Source organism: Cyprinus carpio, chromosome B23, assembly GCF_018340385.1.
Source record: "Cyprinus carpio isolate SPL01 chromosome B23, ASM1834038v1, whole genome shotgun sequence".
NCBI lineage: Eukaryota > Metazoa > Chordata > Actinopteri > Cypriniformes > Cyprinidae > Cyprinus > Cyprinus carpio.
Genome location: NC_056619.1, coordinates 21,179,150 through 21,194,930, shown reverse-complemented (window position 1 = coordinate 21,194,930; position 15,781 = coordinate 21,179,150). Strand labels below are relative to the sequence as shown.

The window sequence follows — 15,781 nt, the reverse complement described above, 5'->3', positions numbered from 1 at the left end:
CTTTTACAAGGATACATTTTCTGCCCGGTGTTTGCTTATTTTAAGCAATCTGGCAACCATGCACACTCCTCATATAATAAAAATTCATGAGAGCATACTATCCAGGCCCCCTGTTGCATAGTTTAAATTGTGAATTGCATGCACTAAAAAAGTTGACAGAATGCACTTTCTGTACTTTTTTTTAACTGCTTACATATAGGCCTACATGTGTTCATTTAATAAAAAGCAGTGATCACTTGGTCTAGATTTTTTTAATGGGGCAAAAGAAAATCATGTTTTTTTATTATTTAAATGAAAATGCAAACATATTGAGATATATATCGAATATCGTAAAAATGTTGAGAATATCGAGATATAATTTGTTTTTCTTTATCGCCCAGCCCTACAGATGTGTACATTTAAAATTGTATTAAATTAACAGTACTGTATCTCATGAAGGTTTCATAGTATTCCCTATAACAGCAGCCTAAAACAATGATTAAATAGCTATTTGGCTATTGGTTAGCATTAACCAACAGAGTCTGTGCAACTTTTCTGATGCTAGCTGAAAAGAAAAGTTGTTTTAGTGGCGCGCAAGTTAATTACATTTTGATAAAAGATAAAAAAAAAAAAACTCTTTTATTTAAAAAAATGTGGACTAATGAATCAAGCAAATTAAGACCAGAAATATGTTAATGTTTCATTTAAATCAGCTTGCAAGTATCTGTTTATATTATATAATATATAATATTTATTATTATTTTAATTTTATTATTTAAAAATATGTTTTTAATTAATCTTTTTAAATAATAATAATAATAATAATAATATACAGCATATATATATATATATATAATATAATATATATAATATATATATATAGTAATGTAACATACATAACGTAAATGTATAGTAATGTACATATTTGTAATTACTTGTAATTTTTATATATATACACACACACACATAAATTTATTTAGTTTCATATTTAAAATAAATAAATGTTGTAAATAGGCTATATATTCATATTAAATATATTTATGCATTTATATATATTATATATATATACATATTTTTATATGTTTATATTTGTTTATAGAAATAAGCAACATTATCACATTTGACTTTATATTTTAAATAAACGTTATAAAAAATTTAAAAATACATTTAGCTATTACATTTTACTATACATTTATTTTTATTTTTATTTTTATTATATAATTTGTTTATGTTAATTGCTTAATTTTGTGATGTGGGTTGATTAATTATTTAAGATAGTAAATGTCTTATGTTAATTTAAGGAATTTTAAGGACTGATTTAAAGAGTGTGCAAAAAAATATGTTCATCATCTTCACGCTGTCAGAACAGAGCGTTTCGATCTTTCGCAGGCGTTATTCAAGTCTTGTTACAGAGGCACAGCCTTCGGCAAGTCAATTACACGAGTGCAAATAACAAGCGGCTTCACCTCCGGGAAACAGAGTGATTTTTAGTCACTTCCTGTTGGAGAACTGCAGGCTGGCACAGGTGTTAATATGACAGGCAGAACAAAGCAGCGCAGGGACCTGTGATTGAGTCTCACGGGACACGCCGACACTAAATTAATCCGAGCACACACAGCCAATATTTCCTCCGTGGATCCTTTCGAGATTTCCCAAAGAGCCTTGAGCGTGAGTGCGAGTGTGGCGCTGCGGCAAAACCAGAAGAGCAGGAGACGAGCAGACCGAACGCGGAGGGGGTTTATGGGGGTCTGTGTTTAGGAAATGCAATTCGGAGAGAATTTGTAGCTGTCATTAGGCAGTAAAAGGAGGCGAGACGGGTTCACATGAGCGCGGCGCTGACAGCACTCCGAGGCATTTTTAAACAAGGCTCTGCTATGGGTGATATACTTTTATAGCACTCGGAGAAAGCAGTGAACACTGTTCCATCTGGAGGGAGTGCTGGTGTTCAGTCGACGGGCGCGAAACAAGAGCAGACATTTCCACAGTCATATACCTGTCACCGCTTCTGAGAGACGATTTATAGGCCTCTGAAGAAGACGCAGAGCAGAAAGTCAGATAAGGTGGATGGGAAACACACACACACACACACACACAGAGGAGATGGTTTTAAATTGACACACCTGCACAAAGACCTGAAACAAAAGCTGAGTGGCATATTGAACATTCACAAACTGATACAAGTGAATCTTTGAATTAGAGAACTGAATCAAGTTGAACTGTTGATACCATTAAAACATCTCTGCAAAGCAGGGTTGCCAGGTTTTCACAACGAAACCCGCCCAATTGCTACTCAAAACCAGCCTAAAACAAGCCCAATCGTGTTTTGAGGGGGTCCCCTGGTAAATATTGCGTTCCGGTGGTAAAATACTATTTTTTTTTGTTAGGGCTCCCCTGGTAAAATTTCCATTTTAGGGGCTAAATATCATGTTATCGGTGTCGCTTAAACCTGCAGACATGAAAAAAAAAATGCGCGGCAACAGTGTTAAGTAGCCCAATTCCGCTGGAAACCAAAGGACTTGGCAACGTGTGTGTGTGTGTGTATATATAGAGCGCATAAATATAGTCTAAAGTAGAAGTAATAGAGATAATAATTAAATTAAAAAGATAATTAAAATAAATAATTATCTATGGTTGTCAGGTTGGGAAGATTAAGTAAACCACTGTTCAGAAAATGTATTGATTTACAAAAAAAAGCTATGATTTATGCTCTTAAAAAAGCTATGATCTATGGAAAAGCTATGATCTATGGCATGTTGGCGATGGAAACAATGATGGCTTGTTTAATATCACGGCATGTTACCGATGCAAACACAAATGCCTTGTGATCATGATTAAAGTATGATTTATCAGGCAGATTCACATCAGGGTCCGGATCACCTCACAAATGGCGGGTTAAATATCACAGATCACTTTCACTCAGCAATGGCATATTAAATTGGCCAAAAGTGACAGTGTAGACATTTATAATGTTTCAAAAGATTTATATTTCAAACAAATGCTGTTCTTTTAAACTATTTATGAAATAATCTGTAATAAATGTATTACGGTTTCCACAAAAAAAAAAAAAAATTTTTTTTTTTTAACACTGATAATAATCAGAAATGTTTCATATTAGAATGATTTCTGAAGATCATGTGACACTGAAGACTGGAGTAATGATGCTGAAAATTCAGCTTTGATCACAGGAATAAATTACAAATTAAATTAAATATTCACAAAGAAGAGAATTCTAATATTTCACAATTTTACTGTATTTTTGATCAAATAAATGCAGCCTTGGTGAGCAGACGAGACTTCATTCAGAAACACTGTACCGACTCCAAACTTCTGAACAGTATTGTATAAATCAAATATGTTTAGAAGGATCAAAACTACATTATATTACTATATTCAGCCCAAGCTGAAACATCTCTGAAAACCATCTTGGACACACACACACACACACACACACACACACACACACACACACATTAGGATGGATGAGACACAAGCTGCAGGAGTCCACATCAGTGCCCAGATCACATTCTCAACATACACACGCCAATATCCCCGAGCACACACACACGCGCACACACACGCACGCACACACACACACGCGCGCACACACACACGCGCACGCACACACACACACAAACAGTATAACTACACACACATACATACACACACTCACACAGTAAAATAACACATACATACACACTCACACAGTATAAAAACACACACAGTCACACAAAGTATAACCACCCACATAATCAGTCAAACACACACAGTATAAAAACACACACACTCATACAGAGTATAATCACACACACCCACACAGAATAATAACACACACAGACACTCTGATACAGAGTATAATCACACACATACAAACATAATCAGCCACACACACATACACACGCACACACACACAGTATAATCACACACGAAGCTCAGTCTACAGTACAAACACAACATACAGTTACACAATGTGGAATAACTGCCCAACCTGACAATTATCATCAATTAGCATCTGCCTTTAATCATCTCCACGTTAATCATCGCTGGCTGAGACCCCACAACTTACATAACCAGAGTTACGGCTCTGAAACCTGATTGGATGAGACATGCTAAGAGTGACGGTAAAAAGCCTTTAAACACACACCAATTACATCCTCCATTAATAAACCAAGTCACAAAACAAAACATTATCCTTTAGAATAAAAACAAAAACAACAATAATAATAATAATACATTATTTTAAAAGTATGTACAATACTATCAATGATAATAATAGTTTTTTAATTAATATGCAATAAAAAATACTATTGTATTGAATTTAATATTATTATTAGTGATTGTGATTGTGAATTTTTATTATATTTGGAATTCTGCAAATGTTGACATTCACAATGTTAATAATAAATGATAATAGATTATTTTAAAGTTAATACGCAACACCACCACCACCACCAACCATTATTTTTGTTATTATTATTGTTTTAAACACATCCAATATTATCATATTTGGAATAAAAGGTAAATGTTTCCTTTCACAATGCTAATAATACTTAGCTTTTAAAATGTAATATGCAATATTAAAATTCAATATCAATATCAAATTTTTGCATTCACAATGCACATGACTTTTTTTTTTTCAATGTTTTTGAATAAACTTTAGTTTAAATGTGAAGTTTCAAAGGAATTCACATTTAAAGCATGTCAAGATTATAAGCAGAATAATAACACTTTTTAATTTATTATTTATTAAATATGCTTATTTATTATTATAATTACCATTATTAATACTATTATTAAGATTAAGAAAAATAATTAGTAATATAGCTGCAAGCAGCAATTACCGGGGTTCAAGCATTTGCTTGTTTTTAAAATGTGTTATGGTTTTAAGGTCTAGGCCAACCTGGATGCATGGTTGACAGTAGAACACATCTAAACTGGAGAATAAGCTCACACATACACACACACACAGAAATGAAATGTTTAAACTATTATATTAATAATCATTAAGCCTTTCTACACAAACACACACACATATAGAGACAGTCTTCTCTTTTTTAAGTTTGTATGTCATTGGCAGGTTTCATTGCAATCACAATCTGGCATATTTGTAAAAACTACTATTTGAACAAAATGCTACACTTTGATTCAATGCGATTTTAAATGTTATTACAGTGATTTTAAAATGTGTACAAGTAAACAAATGAAAAATACAGTTTTTGTTCATTTAATGAGCCCATTAGTGGTCTTCCACTGCCATCTGGTGGTTATGAATGCAATTTATCATACAACACTGGGTTTTTAAGCTTTATTGGTGTTATAGTGTTATTTTTTGCAAAATCTCTCTAAAAATGTGCATGCTTGTTTAGAACGAATGCAAATTTAATGTATGTGCAAATATATGAGGTTATTTTTAGCAGTTTGAAGCAATTTAGAACAGAAATATTGTGTTTTTGAAGCCTTATGAACAGTTATAGCGCCACATATAGTCCGATCCCCATGAAACTTTGCATGCTAGTTAAGAGTCATCTGACATATGTTCACACTAAGTTTCTTAAAGTTTTGAGTTTTTGTTTTGGTTTTATTTAAACTTTGCATGCTAGTTAAGAGTCATCTGACATATGTTCCGCGTTATAGCTAACCAAAGAACAAAATTAAACTCTTTTTTTTTTGGATAATTATTGATCTGGAGAGTCCACAGAATATTACTGCAGTGGTTTGGTTCCGATTGGGCGAAAAACCTAGGACTAGTTCGCAAAAGTATGTTTTTAACATATTTGTGAATAATTCATGAACGATTTGACTGACAGTAATGTTTCTTGAGGCAAAGTTGTGCATTATGAGGAGATCTATCAAATTATATCCATATTCCATGGATATGTGAAACACCACGTGATTACAGAGCCAAAAAACTCGTTAGCGCCAACTAGTGGCCGATTTCTTTAAAAATTCTTACAGACCTTTAGGGCCATGAGTCGAACATGCCTACCAAGTTTCGTTCTGATTGACCTCCGTTAACCTTGTCTAATAATAGCTCAAACTTCATTGGCCAATGGCGGCCATGTTTTTTGAGATACGCCAATGTCCTCATAGATATTTGTGCCCCTTCAGACAAAGAAACTACATACCAATTTTCATGTCGATCAGACCAACGGTTGCCTAGTTATAGCCATTTATGTGTTTTTTCTGTCTTATAGCGCCCCCAAGTGGCAGAGGTGCGCAGTTTTTTTTATTTGACCAAAGATTGAGCTTATACACATGTGTACCAAGTTTGGTTAAGATATTTCATTCCGTTCAAGAGTTATAGCTAAAATAACATTTGGCTCACGTTAGCATAGACGCTTTTTGGCGTACTGTTTCGCGTAAGAATCGAAATTTCAACTTTTTTTCGATAATTATTAATATTGAGTGTCCAGAGAATATTTCTGCAGTGGTTTGGTTCTGATCGGGTGAAAAACCTAGGACTAGTTCGCAAAAGTAGGTTTCAGATATAACTCGATTTTGCGAGAAAACGATGCACCGTAGAGCCAAAAAAGATGTTTCAGCAATTTTGCTCGGGCTAACCCAAGGATTGCAACGATGCCATGTTTTTGAGTCTACGACAAACGGTTTACGAGCTACGGCCAAAAATGTCTAAAATTTTTGTTTTTTGCGCTGTAGCGCCCCCGTTTGGCCGATTGGGGCGAGACTTTGATAGGTTCTCCCCAAATTGAGCTCTACGACATTCAAATTTCAAGTCTCTAGGCCTTACGGTTTGGTCTGCACGATCAGTTTTAGGGCAGAAGAATAATAATAATAATAATAATAATAATAATAATAATAATAATAATAATAATAATAATAATCCTAACAATTACAAGAGGGTTTCAGCACTGCGTGCTTGAACCCCTAAATATAACAACATTATAGTTGTCCAGGATTCACAAGACCGTGCTGGTTTTCACTTTTTTGAGTAGTGCGAACACATTTGAAGTATGTGGATCAGTGTTTTAATGCCAACACGAGCTGTTTGAGATGTAACATTTTAAACGAAGCAAGACCAACCCAGCAGTTTCTGTTTGATTTTTGGTTGTTGTTAGGGTTACGAATACTCAGGATGAGGATGTGTGTGTGTGTGTGAGTTAGGTGTCAGTGTAAAAGTTAAACAGCGTTGGGTTTTAAAGGCGAGCGGAGCATCCGGGAGGATCTCACAGTGACGTTTGAGTCTGGTAGGTCTGCTCTTATCTTCACACACAGATCTGCCCTCGCCGAGGAGATACTGCCAATCAAGCGTGAAGGTGTGTGTGTGTGTGTGCGTAAATCTTACGTGCTTCTCTCCTTCGATCCTCTTGTCTGCGAGCTGAACGGCTTCCAGGTACTTAAAATGCAGCTCCATGAGTCTGTCGACCTGCGGAAGAGAGCGAACGAGGATGAGCGCGTTACAAATGCACCCAAACACACCAGAGATCTGCTTTAGGACCCAAATTTGCATTATGTGAATGATTTTCAGATTTAACTGCGGCGAACAAGACAAATGGCCGCTGTGTTATTTAAAGACGAGCAGAAGCATTCGTCATCCCCTTTCCAGCAATTCCTGTGACAATCTGAAGACGAAACAGAAGTGAGGCATGATGCCCATCTGGCCGAAATCTTTTAGCTCCAGAAACTACCGATAATGCACTGCTGCTGTCAGAGTGATGAAACAGGCCCCGGCAGGACTGTGAGGGTTATTTTAAGAGTAGTGACTGCTGAGCGATAACAGCACACGTGTCCGTCCAGGTGATGTATGGAGACCCCCGACAGAGACTAAAGGAGACGTATAACACAGGACACAGGAGAGAACGGCACGAACGCCGCTGAGACGGTCCAAACAACACCGGCATGAAACATTATTATACTGATGCACGACTGAACGACAAAACAAGAGAGAGAGAAAGCCAAGAAAACAAGCAAGAGGAAAGAAAAGAGCCGAAATGAGAGAACAAAAACTAACAGACAAGAGCAAATAAAACAAAATGGAAGGAAATAAAGAACAAATGAAAGAAACAAAAAAGCATTGAGACAAAAGGAATTAATAAAAAGATGAACAAAAACAAATGAACGAAAAGGAAGAGAAAGAATGAACAAAACCAACCAACAAGTTTGAATAAAACAGTAAACCAACAAAACAAAGAAAATAAAGAACAAAGGAAAAAAGAACAGACGAGAACAAACAAAACAAAACAAAGTGGCAGGGAAAGAAGATAAAGAAAAGATGATAAAGAGAACAGACGAGAGCAAACAAAACAAAACAAAGTGGCAGGAAATAAAGAACAGAAATTACTTCTTCAAGAGCAAAAAACTCAAAATAGTGCTGCGGGACTGAAAAAATGATAAAAAGAATAAACAAAAAAAGAGAAGAACAAAAAGAAACCAACAAGAGAAAACAAAACAGCAAACCAACAAAGCAAATAGGAAACAGATAACAAAAGAACCAACAAGAGCAAACAAAATAAAATGACAGAAAATGAACAAAAGAACAACCAAAAAGGATCAAACTGAAAAAAAAATGAATAAACTAATAAACAATCAAATGGACAAAAGAAGAAATAGAGAAAACAAAAACCAACAAACAAGCAAACACTGAAAAGTCAATTGCATTGAACTAGGAAATAAAGAAGAAGGAATTAAAGAACAAATGATGAAGGAATGAATGAAAAAGGAATTAAAAAAGAAAAAAATAATGAGAGATTGAGGGAATTTATAAGGAAATAAAGAGCAAACAAAACGACATGAAACAGAACAAATGAAAAAACAAAAAAGGATGAAATATTTCAAAGAAAAATAGGAGGAAATTGAAATAAATAAAAAATTAATAAACAAATACAAAAATTGAAAGAGTGCACAAAACCTAAACAAAACTGAAGGAAATAAAGAACAGTCAATGAAAGAACAGAGAAGAATAAATGAAAATGGGTGAACCAACCAAAAAAATGTAAAATAAAAAAAATAGACTATAGGATGATACGATGAATAAAAGTATGAACAGAAAACAAATGAACCAACAAAGAACCAACAAAAGCCAACCGAAAATAACTAAAACAAAAAAGCCAACCAATGAATGAAACAAAGAACAAATGTAGGTCTCAAAGAATTAAAAGAATGAATAAACAATAGAGTATAAAAAAATAAATAAATGAATAAATGACAATTTGAGGTCTCAAAGAATTAAAAGAAGAAACATTACTATTTTTAATGTTTTTGATTGCAGAAGTTTCTTCTGCTCATCAAGCCTGCATTTATTTGATCAAAAAATACAGAAAAAGAAATGTAATATTGTGATATATTATTACAATTTGCAAAAATAATTGTTTTTAAATGTATTATACTTTAAATTATCATTATTTTCTGTGATGCAAAGCTGAATTTTAGGATCATTTCAAATGATCCTTTAGAAAATCATTCTAATTGTGATGATTCATTATCAAAGTTGGAAACAGTTCTGCTGCTGAATATTTTTCACGAACATGTGAGACTTTTTTTAGGCTACTTTGATGAATGTAAAAGTAAAAAAAAAAGATTGGTTTTTTAAAATATAATATTTTGTAATAACAATATACACTACTGCGTCAGTATTTGGGGTCAGTAATTTTTTTTCTTTCTTTTTTTAAATAAACATCAATACTTTTATTCAGCAAGGATGTTTTAAATTGATAAAAAGTGATAGTAAAGAAAATATATTATTAGAATATTTTATTATAATTTTTTTTTATTTTGAATAAAATCAGTTCTTTTTAACCTTTTATTCATCAAATATATTAGGACAGCAAAAAATGTTGCCAACAACTCATAATAAATCAGAATATTAGAATGATTTCTAAATGATCATGTGATAGACTGGATGTTTCATGTGACACTGAAGGCTGGAGTTAATGATGCTGAAAATTCAGCTTTGCATCACAGGAATAATTATTTTCAAATAGAAAACTAATATTTAAGTTTGTAATAATATTTCACAATAGTACTGTTTTTTTTTCTGTATTTTGATAGTTCAATAAATGCAGGCTTGATGAGCAGAAGAGACTTTTTTCAAAAAACATTAAAAATTAGTAATGTTTCCAAACCTTTGGTTCTGTACTGCAATAGAGTATAAAAAAATAAATAAATGAATAAATGACAATATTTATGAAAAGCAAAACAACAAAAGTATCAATGAATGAGAAAGTGATAGAAGTGTGAAAATTGGAGAGTTTTTAAAGTGTCAATTGATTTGAAAGCATATTTCTTTTTAAATGGTCAGAAAGTAGCACAGCATGTTCTGACTAAGTCTATATTATCTTTATGGCAGCATTAAACCCATCTGCCAGCAAAGTCTCCTAAAGCGCTCTTCTTTCGTCACTCGGCCGTTTTTAGAAGCAGAAGATAATAAAGCCGTACCGTCAGCGGTCTTATTTTTACCTTCTCGCAGTCGTTCTCTGTGAACTTGCTGAGGAGACGACTTCTCTGCTGCCCTTTGAGGTTCCTCAGCATGGAGGCGATGATGGAGCACACATGCTCTGCCAGAAGAAAACAAGGCTTTAGTGTCCTGATTTAACACATTAGTGTCATCCATTCACATTACATCAAGTGAAAGCACCGAGCAGTGAGTGGGAGGTGACAGCTAAGAAAATGAAACCGGCCGCAAACTCAAGAGATTAGACGTCCTCGGTTCATTACAGATGATTTTCTCTCCTGATCAAAAGCAGTGCAGAAGCGACTGTAAAGATGACTTAAGAAACTGCAGAACAAACCTGAATATGAGAGTCTGAGTTATGAAGACATTTTTTTCTAGCACTCCTTTTGCTATCTGGGTGATTTCAATATTGACTTTTATAAGGCTCGTGGGTTTCATAAACTACTGATCAGAAGAAGGATTGATAAGATTTTTTATTTTTTTTGAAAAGGAGTAGGGCTGCAAAACGATTAGTTGCGATTAATCGATTCAAAATGAAAGTGTGTTTACGTACTATATGTGTGTGTGTGCTGTGTATATTTATTATGTATATATAACACATACACACACACATACACTACCATTCAAATGTTTGGGATCAGAAAAATTTCTTATGTTTTTTTAAAGGAGTTTCTTATGCTCATCAAAGTTGCATTTATTTGATCAAAAATAGAGGAAAAAATATTGTGAAATATTATGTTTTTTTTTTTGTTGGTGAGCTGATTTTTTTTTATGATTTATTATTCCTGTTCTTTGATTGTTGGTTTATTTTTTTTTTTGGAACCTGTGATAATTTTTTTCAGGATTCTTTGATAAATAAAAAAAAAGACTGCTCAGGACGACCACCGGGACAGACCACAGGAAACAGGTGACAGCATTTGAATTTAAAATAGAAATCTTTTCTAACAATATACACTACAGTTCAAAAGTTTGGGGTCGGTAAATTTTTATTTTTTTGAAAGAAATTAAATCTTTTATTCAGCAAGGATGTGTTAAATTGTTAAGAAGTGATAGCAAAGATTTATATTGTTAGAAAAGATTAATATTTTTAATAAATGCTGTTCTTTTTATTCATCAACGAATCCTGAAAAAAAGTATCTCAGTTTCCCAAAAAATATTTGGCAGCACAATTGTAATAATTCTAAAAATAAATCAGCATATTAAAATGATTTCTGAAGGATCATGTGACACTTTATATTGGAGTTATGGCTGATGGAAATTCAGCTTTGCATCACAGAAATAAATTATATTTTATATTTTCTTTCTGTATTTTTGATCAAATAAACGCAGCCTTGATGAGCAGAAGCGACTTCTTTAAACAAAAACATTACAAGACTTACTGATCCAAAACTTTTGAACAGTAGTGTATGCATACATTGTACATATATGTATATATTTTCAAAAATTATTTGTATGTATTTGTATGTAAACACTTTTATATAATTTATAAAAAATAAAATATACATTGTACATGTTTTAATAATTTTAATTATATATATAACTTTTTTTTTTATTTTATAGTTTTTTTTGTTTTTTTATTTTTTTTTTTTTTTATTTTTTTTTTTTTTATATATATAATATATATAGTAATCAGAATTTTATTTTGGTTTGTTTGATTAAAATTTTGTTTTGTTTTGTATATATATTACAATTCAAAATATCCATTTTATATTTGAATATATGTAAAATGTAATATATTTCTATGATGCGAAGCTGAATTTTCAGCATCATTACTCCAGTCTTCAGTGTCACATGATCTTCAGAAATCATTCTAATATAATGATTTGCTGCTCAAGAAACATTTCTGATTATTATCAACGTTGAAAACATTGTGCTGTTTCATATTTTTGTGTGGAAAAAGGGACAGATTTTATTTTTATGATTCTTTGATGAATGTAAAAAGAGCAGCGTTTATTTAAAATAGAAATCATAACATCATAAATGTTCTTACTGCCAGTTTTGATCCATTTTCATCTACTTTTTAAAAAATGTTTTATAGAAAGCATCCACAGAGAGCCAAAAGTTATAATTTACTTAAAGACATAAAAGGAGAAATGGCGAGCGAGTCTGTGACTGCCTTAGATAACTGCTGCAAATGGAAAATATGAGGCTGCACTAAAAGCTTTAATGAACGTGGAGTGAAGTGTATGAAAGTCTTCACACGCCGCTGTCGCCTATAAAAACACACTAATGCTGAGCCAAACGACGCGCAACAAGACATCAGACGCAACCACAAATCTGATCTGACGGCTTGTTTGCCTTCAAGCGGGACTCTACAGTAAAAATGAGTCCATCACACGAGGCTCAGGGACTGCCAAAGAAAACCACAACCTGTCAAAGAAATAGTTCATCCTAAAATTAAAATTTGCTGAAAATGTACTCTTCCTCAGGCCATCCAAGATGTAGATGAGTTTGTTTCTTCATCAGATTTGGAGAAATGTAGCATTCCATTACTTGCTCACCAATGGAAGTGAATGGGTGCCGTCAGAATGAGAGTCCAAACAGCTGATAAAAACATCACAATAATCAACATCACTCCAGTCCATCAGCTAACATCTTGAGAACACAAAAGCTGTGTGTTTGTAAGAAACAAATCCATCATTAAGAAGTTTTTTTAACTTCAAACCGTTGCTTCCGGCTAAAATACGAGTCCATAATTTAACGCTTCCTTCAGAGCAAAAGTCCATCTCCTGTTGTCTCTCACATCAAAATCCAGCCACATATATTTTTAGAGCAGTTTTAGACTGTTTTTGCTTGAAAACAGTGTTTGATCAGTGCAGATGTCTCTCCTGATTCAGACTAAATGCTTTTTTTAAACAAGAAATAGCGATTTTACGGATATTTTACCGAGAAGCAACATATTGAAGTTATGAAAATTTTTTTAAGTTTTGTTTATTTTGATAGAATTGTTTTTGACTTATAAAGATTTTAATCTGTTGGTATGGATTTTATGTGGATTACTTGTGGATTGTTATTATGTTTTTATCAGGTGTTTGTACTCTCATTCTGACGGCACCCATTCACTTCCATTGGTGAGCAAGTGATGGAATGCTACATTTCTCCAAATCTGATGAAGAAACAAACTCATCTACAACTCATATGGCCTGAGGGTGAATAAAATTTCAGCACATTTTCATTTTCGGCTGAACTATTCCATTTAACTCCAATTCCCTTCTACACTGATTGAACTTCACTTATTGTGTTTAATGATGGTTATACTGTACCAAACAACATTTAACATCATCTATAACAGCACGTCCATGAAAGTTATTCTTCATCAGGTCAAAAATCAATATGTAAACACTATCTCGCACAAGCACTCACAACCCATAATCAGACGGCCTTGATAAAACTATTAAATTTGGCCTCGGCCTTCACCGGCGCTGAATACAAATGAGTTTAAACATCAGTCCGCAGGCATCTCTTAACCAACACATTACGCATCCTAATGCCGCGGGGTAACGGAGGCGACGCATTAATCAACAGACGGGAGAGGAAGCGCTCGGTCAGGACTGCGATGTCGCGGGTCTTCAAGGCGACTCTGGGGAGCGCGGCCACCAGGAGCGAGGGAGGAAAAAACGAACGTTATTAGCGGCAGAATAAAGTATCTGGGGTGAGGAATACAGCCACGGGGAGCGGATGAGAGGAGAGAGGTGCAGGCTAGAGGTCTGAGATAAGTGCGTTATCTCGCAGCTCTGCCGCCGGAAAGCTTTTGTCATCATTACACACAGGAAACAGGACTCGGCTACCCGACTACATCACTCCGGGTCGCCGTGGCAACAGGGAGGAAGGCCATTGGCTGGCGGGTCGTGAATGCGGCGGGATGTCCAGCAGGGGGCGCTACTTTATGTTGGACGAACACAAATAAGCAAGAGAAACCGTTCAAAGACCGTTAGCTTGATAACCCAAGGCTAAATGAAAACAGAAAGAATGGGGAAAAGCTTCATTTGACCATTTTTAGCTTCAGTGATATAGTGTGATATGGAATTTGAGAGTCGTTAACATTTTCATAATTAAAAATAAATACACTGTAAAGTCATTTTCTGTCATTTGTACTAAAGTATTTATAACGAGTACCTAAAACAAACAAAATATAAATTATATCATAGATATATAGGTAGATATGCATATATAATGCTTATTATATATATCTACATATATACGTATAAATGTACACACACACGACACAAGGTACTATATAAATGTTTTCACATTAAAAAGCCGACCGTAACTAGCCTTGATAACATTATAGTAATATATAGCGAATACAAATATATACCGAAAGATATAATAATGGATCATTAATGAACCATATTTTATATAGTGAAATTAAAAAGTATATTTGAGACTATAATTGAACCAAACATTAAATGCATCAGTATTGTCACATACACACTTTATATGATTAAGGTAATTTTATTTAAACAATAAAAAAATATTCATACAGGATCTATTATACAAGGAAAAATTACGATATCCTAATTTAAAAAAGAAATGCAATTTGGTTTTTAATATATAGATACAATTGTCACACCACTATATAGAAACATATATCACTGAAAGGTATATTATATCTATATTAAAATTGATTAAAATATAATACACACATTTATTTAGGTTAAGAATATATTTTATTTTCTTTAACAATTATACAAAGAAGTATATAATGAAGAAAAATTTATGATCATTTATAAGTTCTAATCAATAAAATGTATAGCAATACAAAATAGCGCGCTTACGCTTAAAATAATGAACGATGTAAAAAAATGGTGTTTATTAATGTCAAAATAAGTATGTAATAATAAAGGAAACAAATGAGGGTTAATAGAATAAATAGATTTCTAATTATTCAAAAGTAAAATTATATACAAGGAAACATTACTATATCAGAATTCTCTAAATAATTGAAAAAATTCTCAGAAGTAGAAAAAAAAAAAAAAATTAATAAATTAATTATGAAGAAATCAATCCAAAAGTCTCTAAAAAAAACTTATAAAATATGATTAATGAAAAATTCGACAGAGAGACAAGTTACATAAAAAAACAATAAAAAAGCGGATTATCAAATCATCAATTATCTGCGCAAAAGAAAACTAAATTATATACAAGCGAAAAATTACTATATCAATAATTTAAAATTAAATTAATCCAAATAAAAGGTTAAAAGAGCTTTGGAATTAGACAATAAAATTAATAAAATGTTTATTATTAATGAAAGAATTTGTATATATGATTAACAAATAAAAAATTATATGCATGACTGAAAATGACAATAATTATTTTTTAGTTTTATTAATTTATTTATATTTTTTTTTAATTTATTTATATGTTATTTAAAAATTATTAATTATTAAAATA

The 15,781-nt window shown here is 32.7% G+C and overlaps 1 protein-coding gene across 1 annotated transcript in view; it reads right to left on the bottom strand.

Annotated features, from left to right (window-relative positions):
- LOC109086693 (beta-catenin-like protein 1) overlaps positions 1-15,781 on the bottom strand; it is a 49,761-nt gene that overhangs the window by 11,389 nt on the left and 22,591 nt on the right. The window contains exons 12-13 of the mRNA XM_042750116.1: positions 10,390-10,487; positions 7,280-7,360 (exon numbers count right to left, since the gene is read on the bottom strand). Of these exons, the coding sequence (XP_042606050.1) occupies positions 7,280-7,360; positions 10,390-10,487 (179 nt within the window). The remainder of the gene's footprint in view (positions 1-7,279; positions 7,361-10,389; positions 10,488-15,781) is intronic.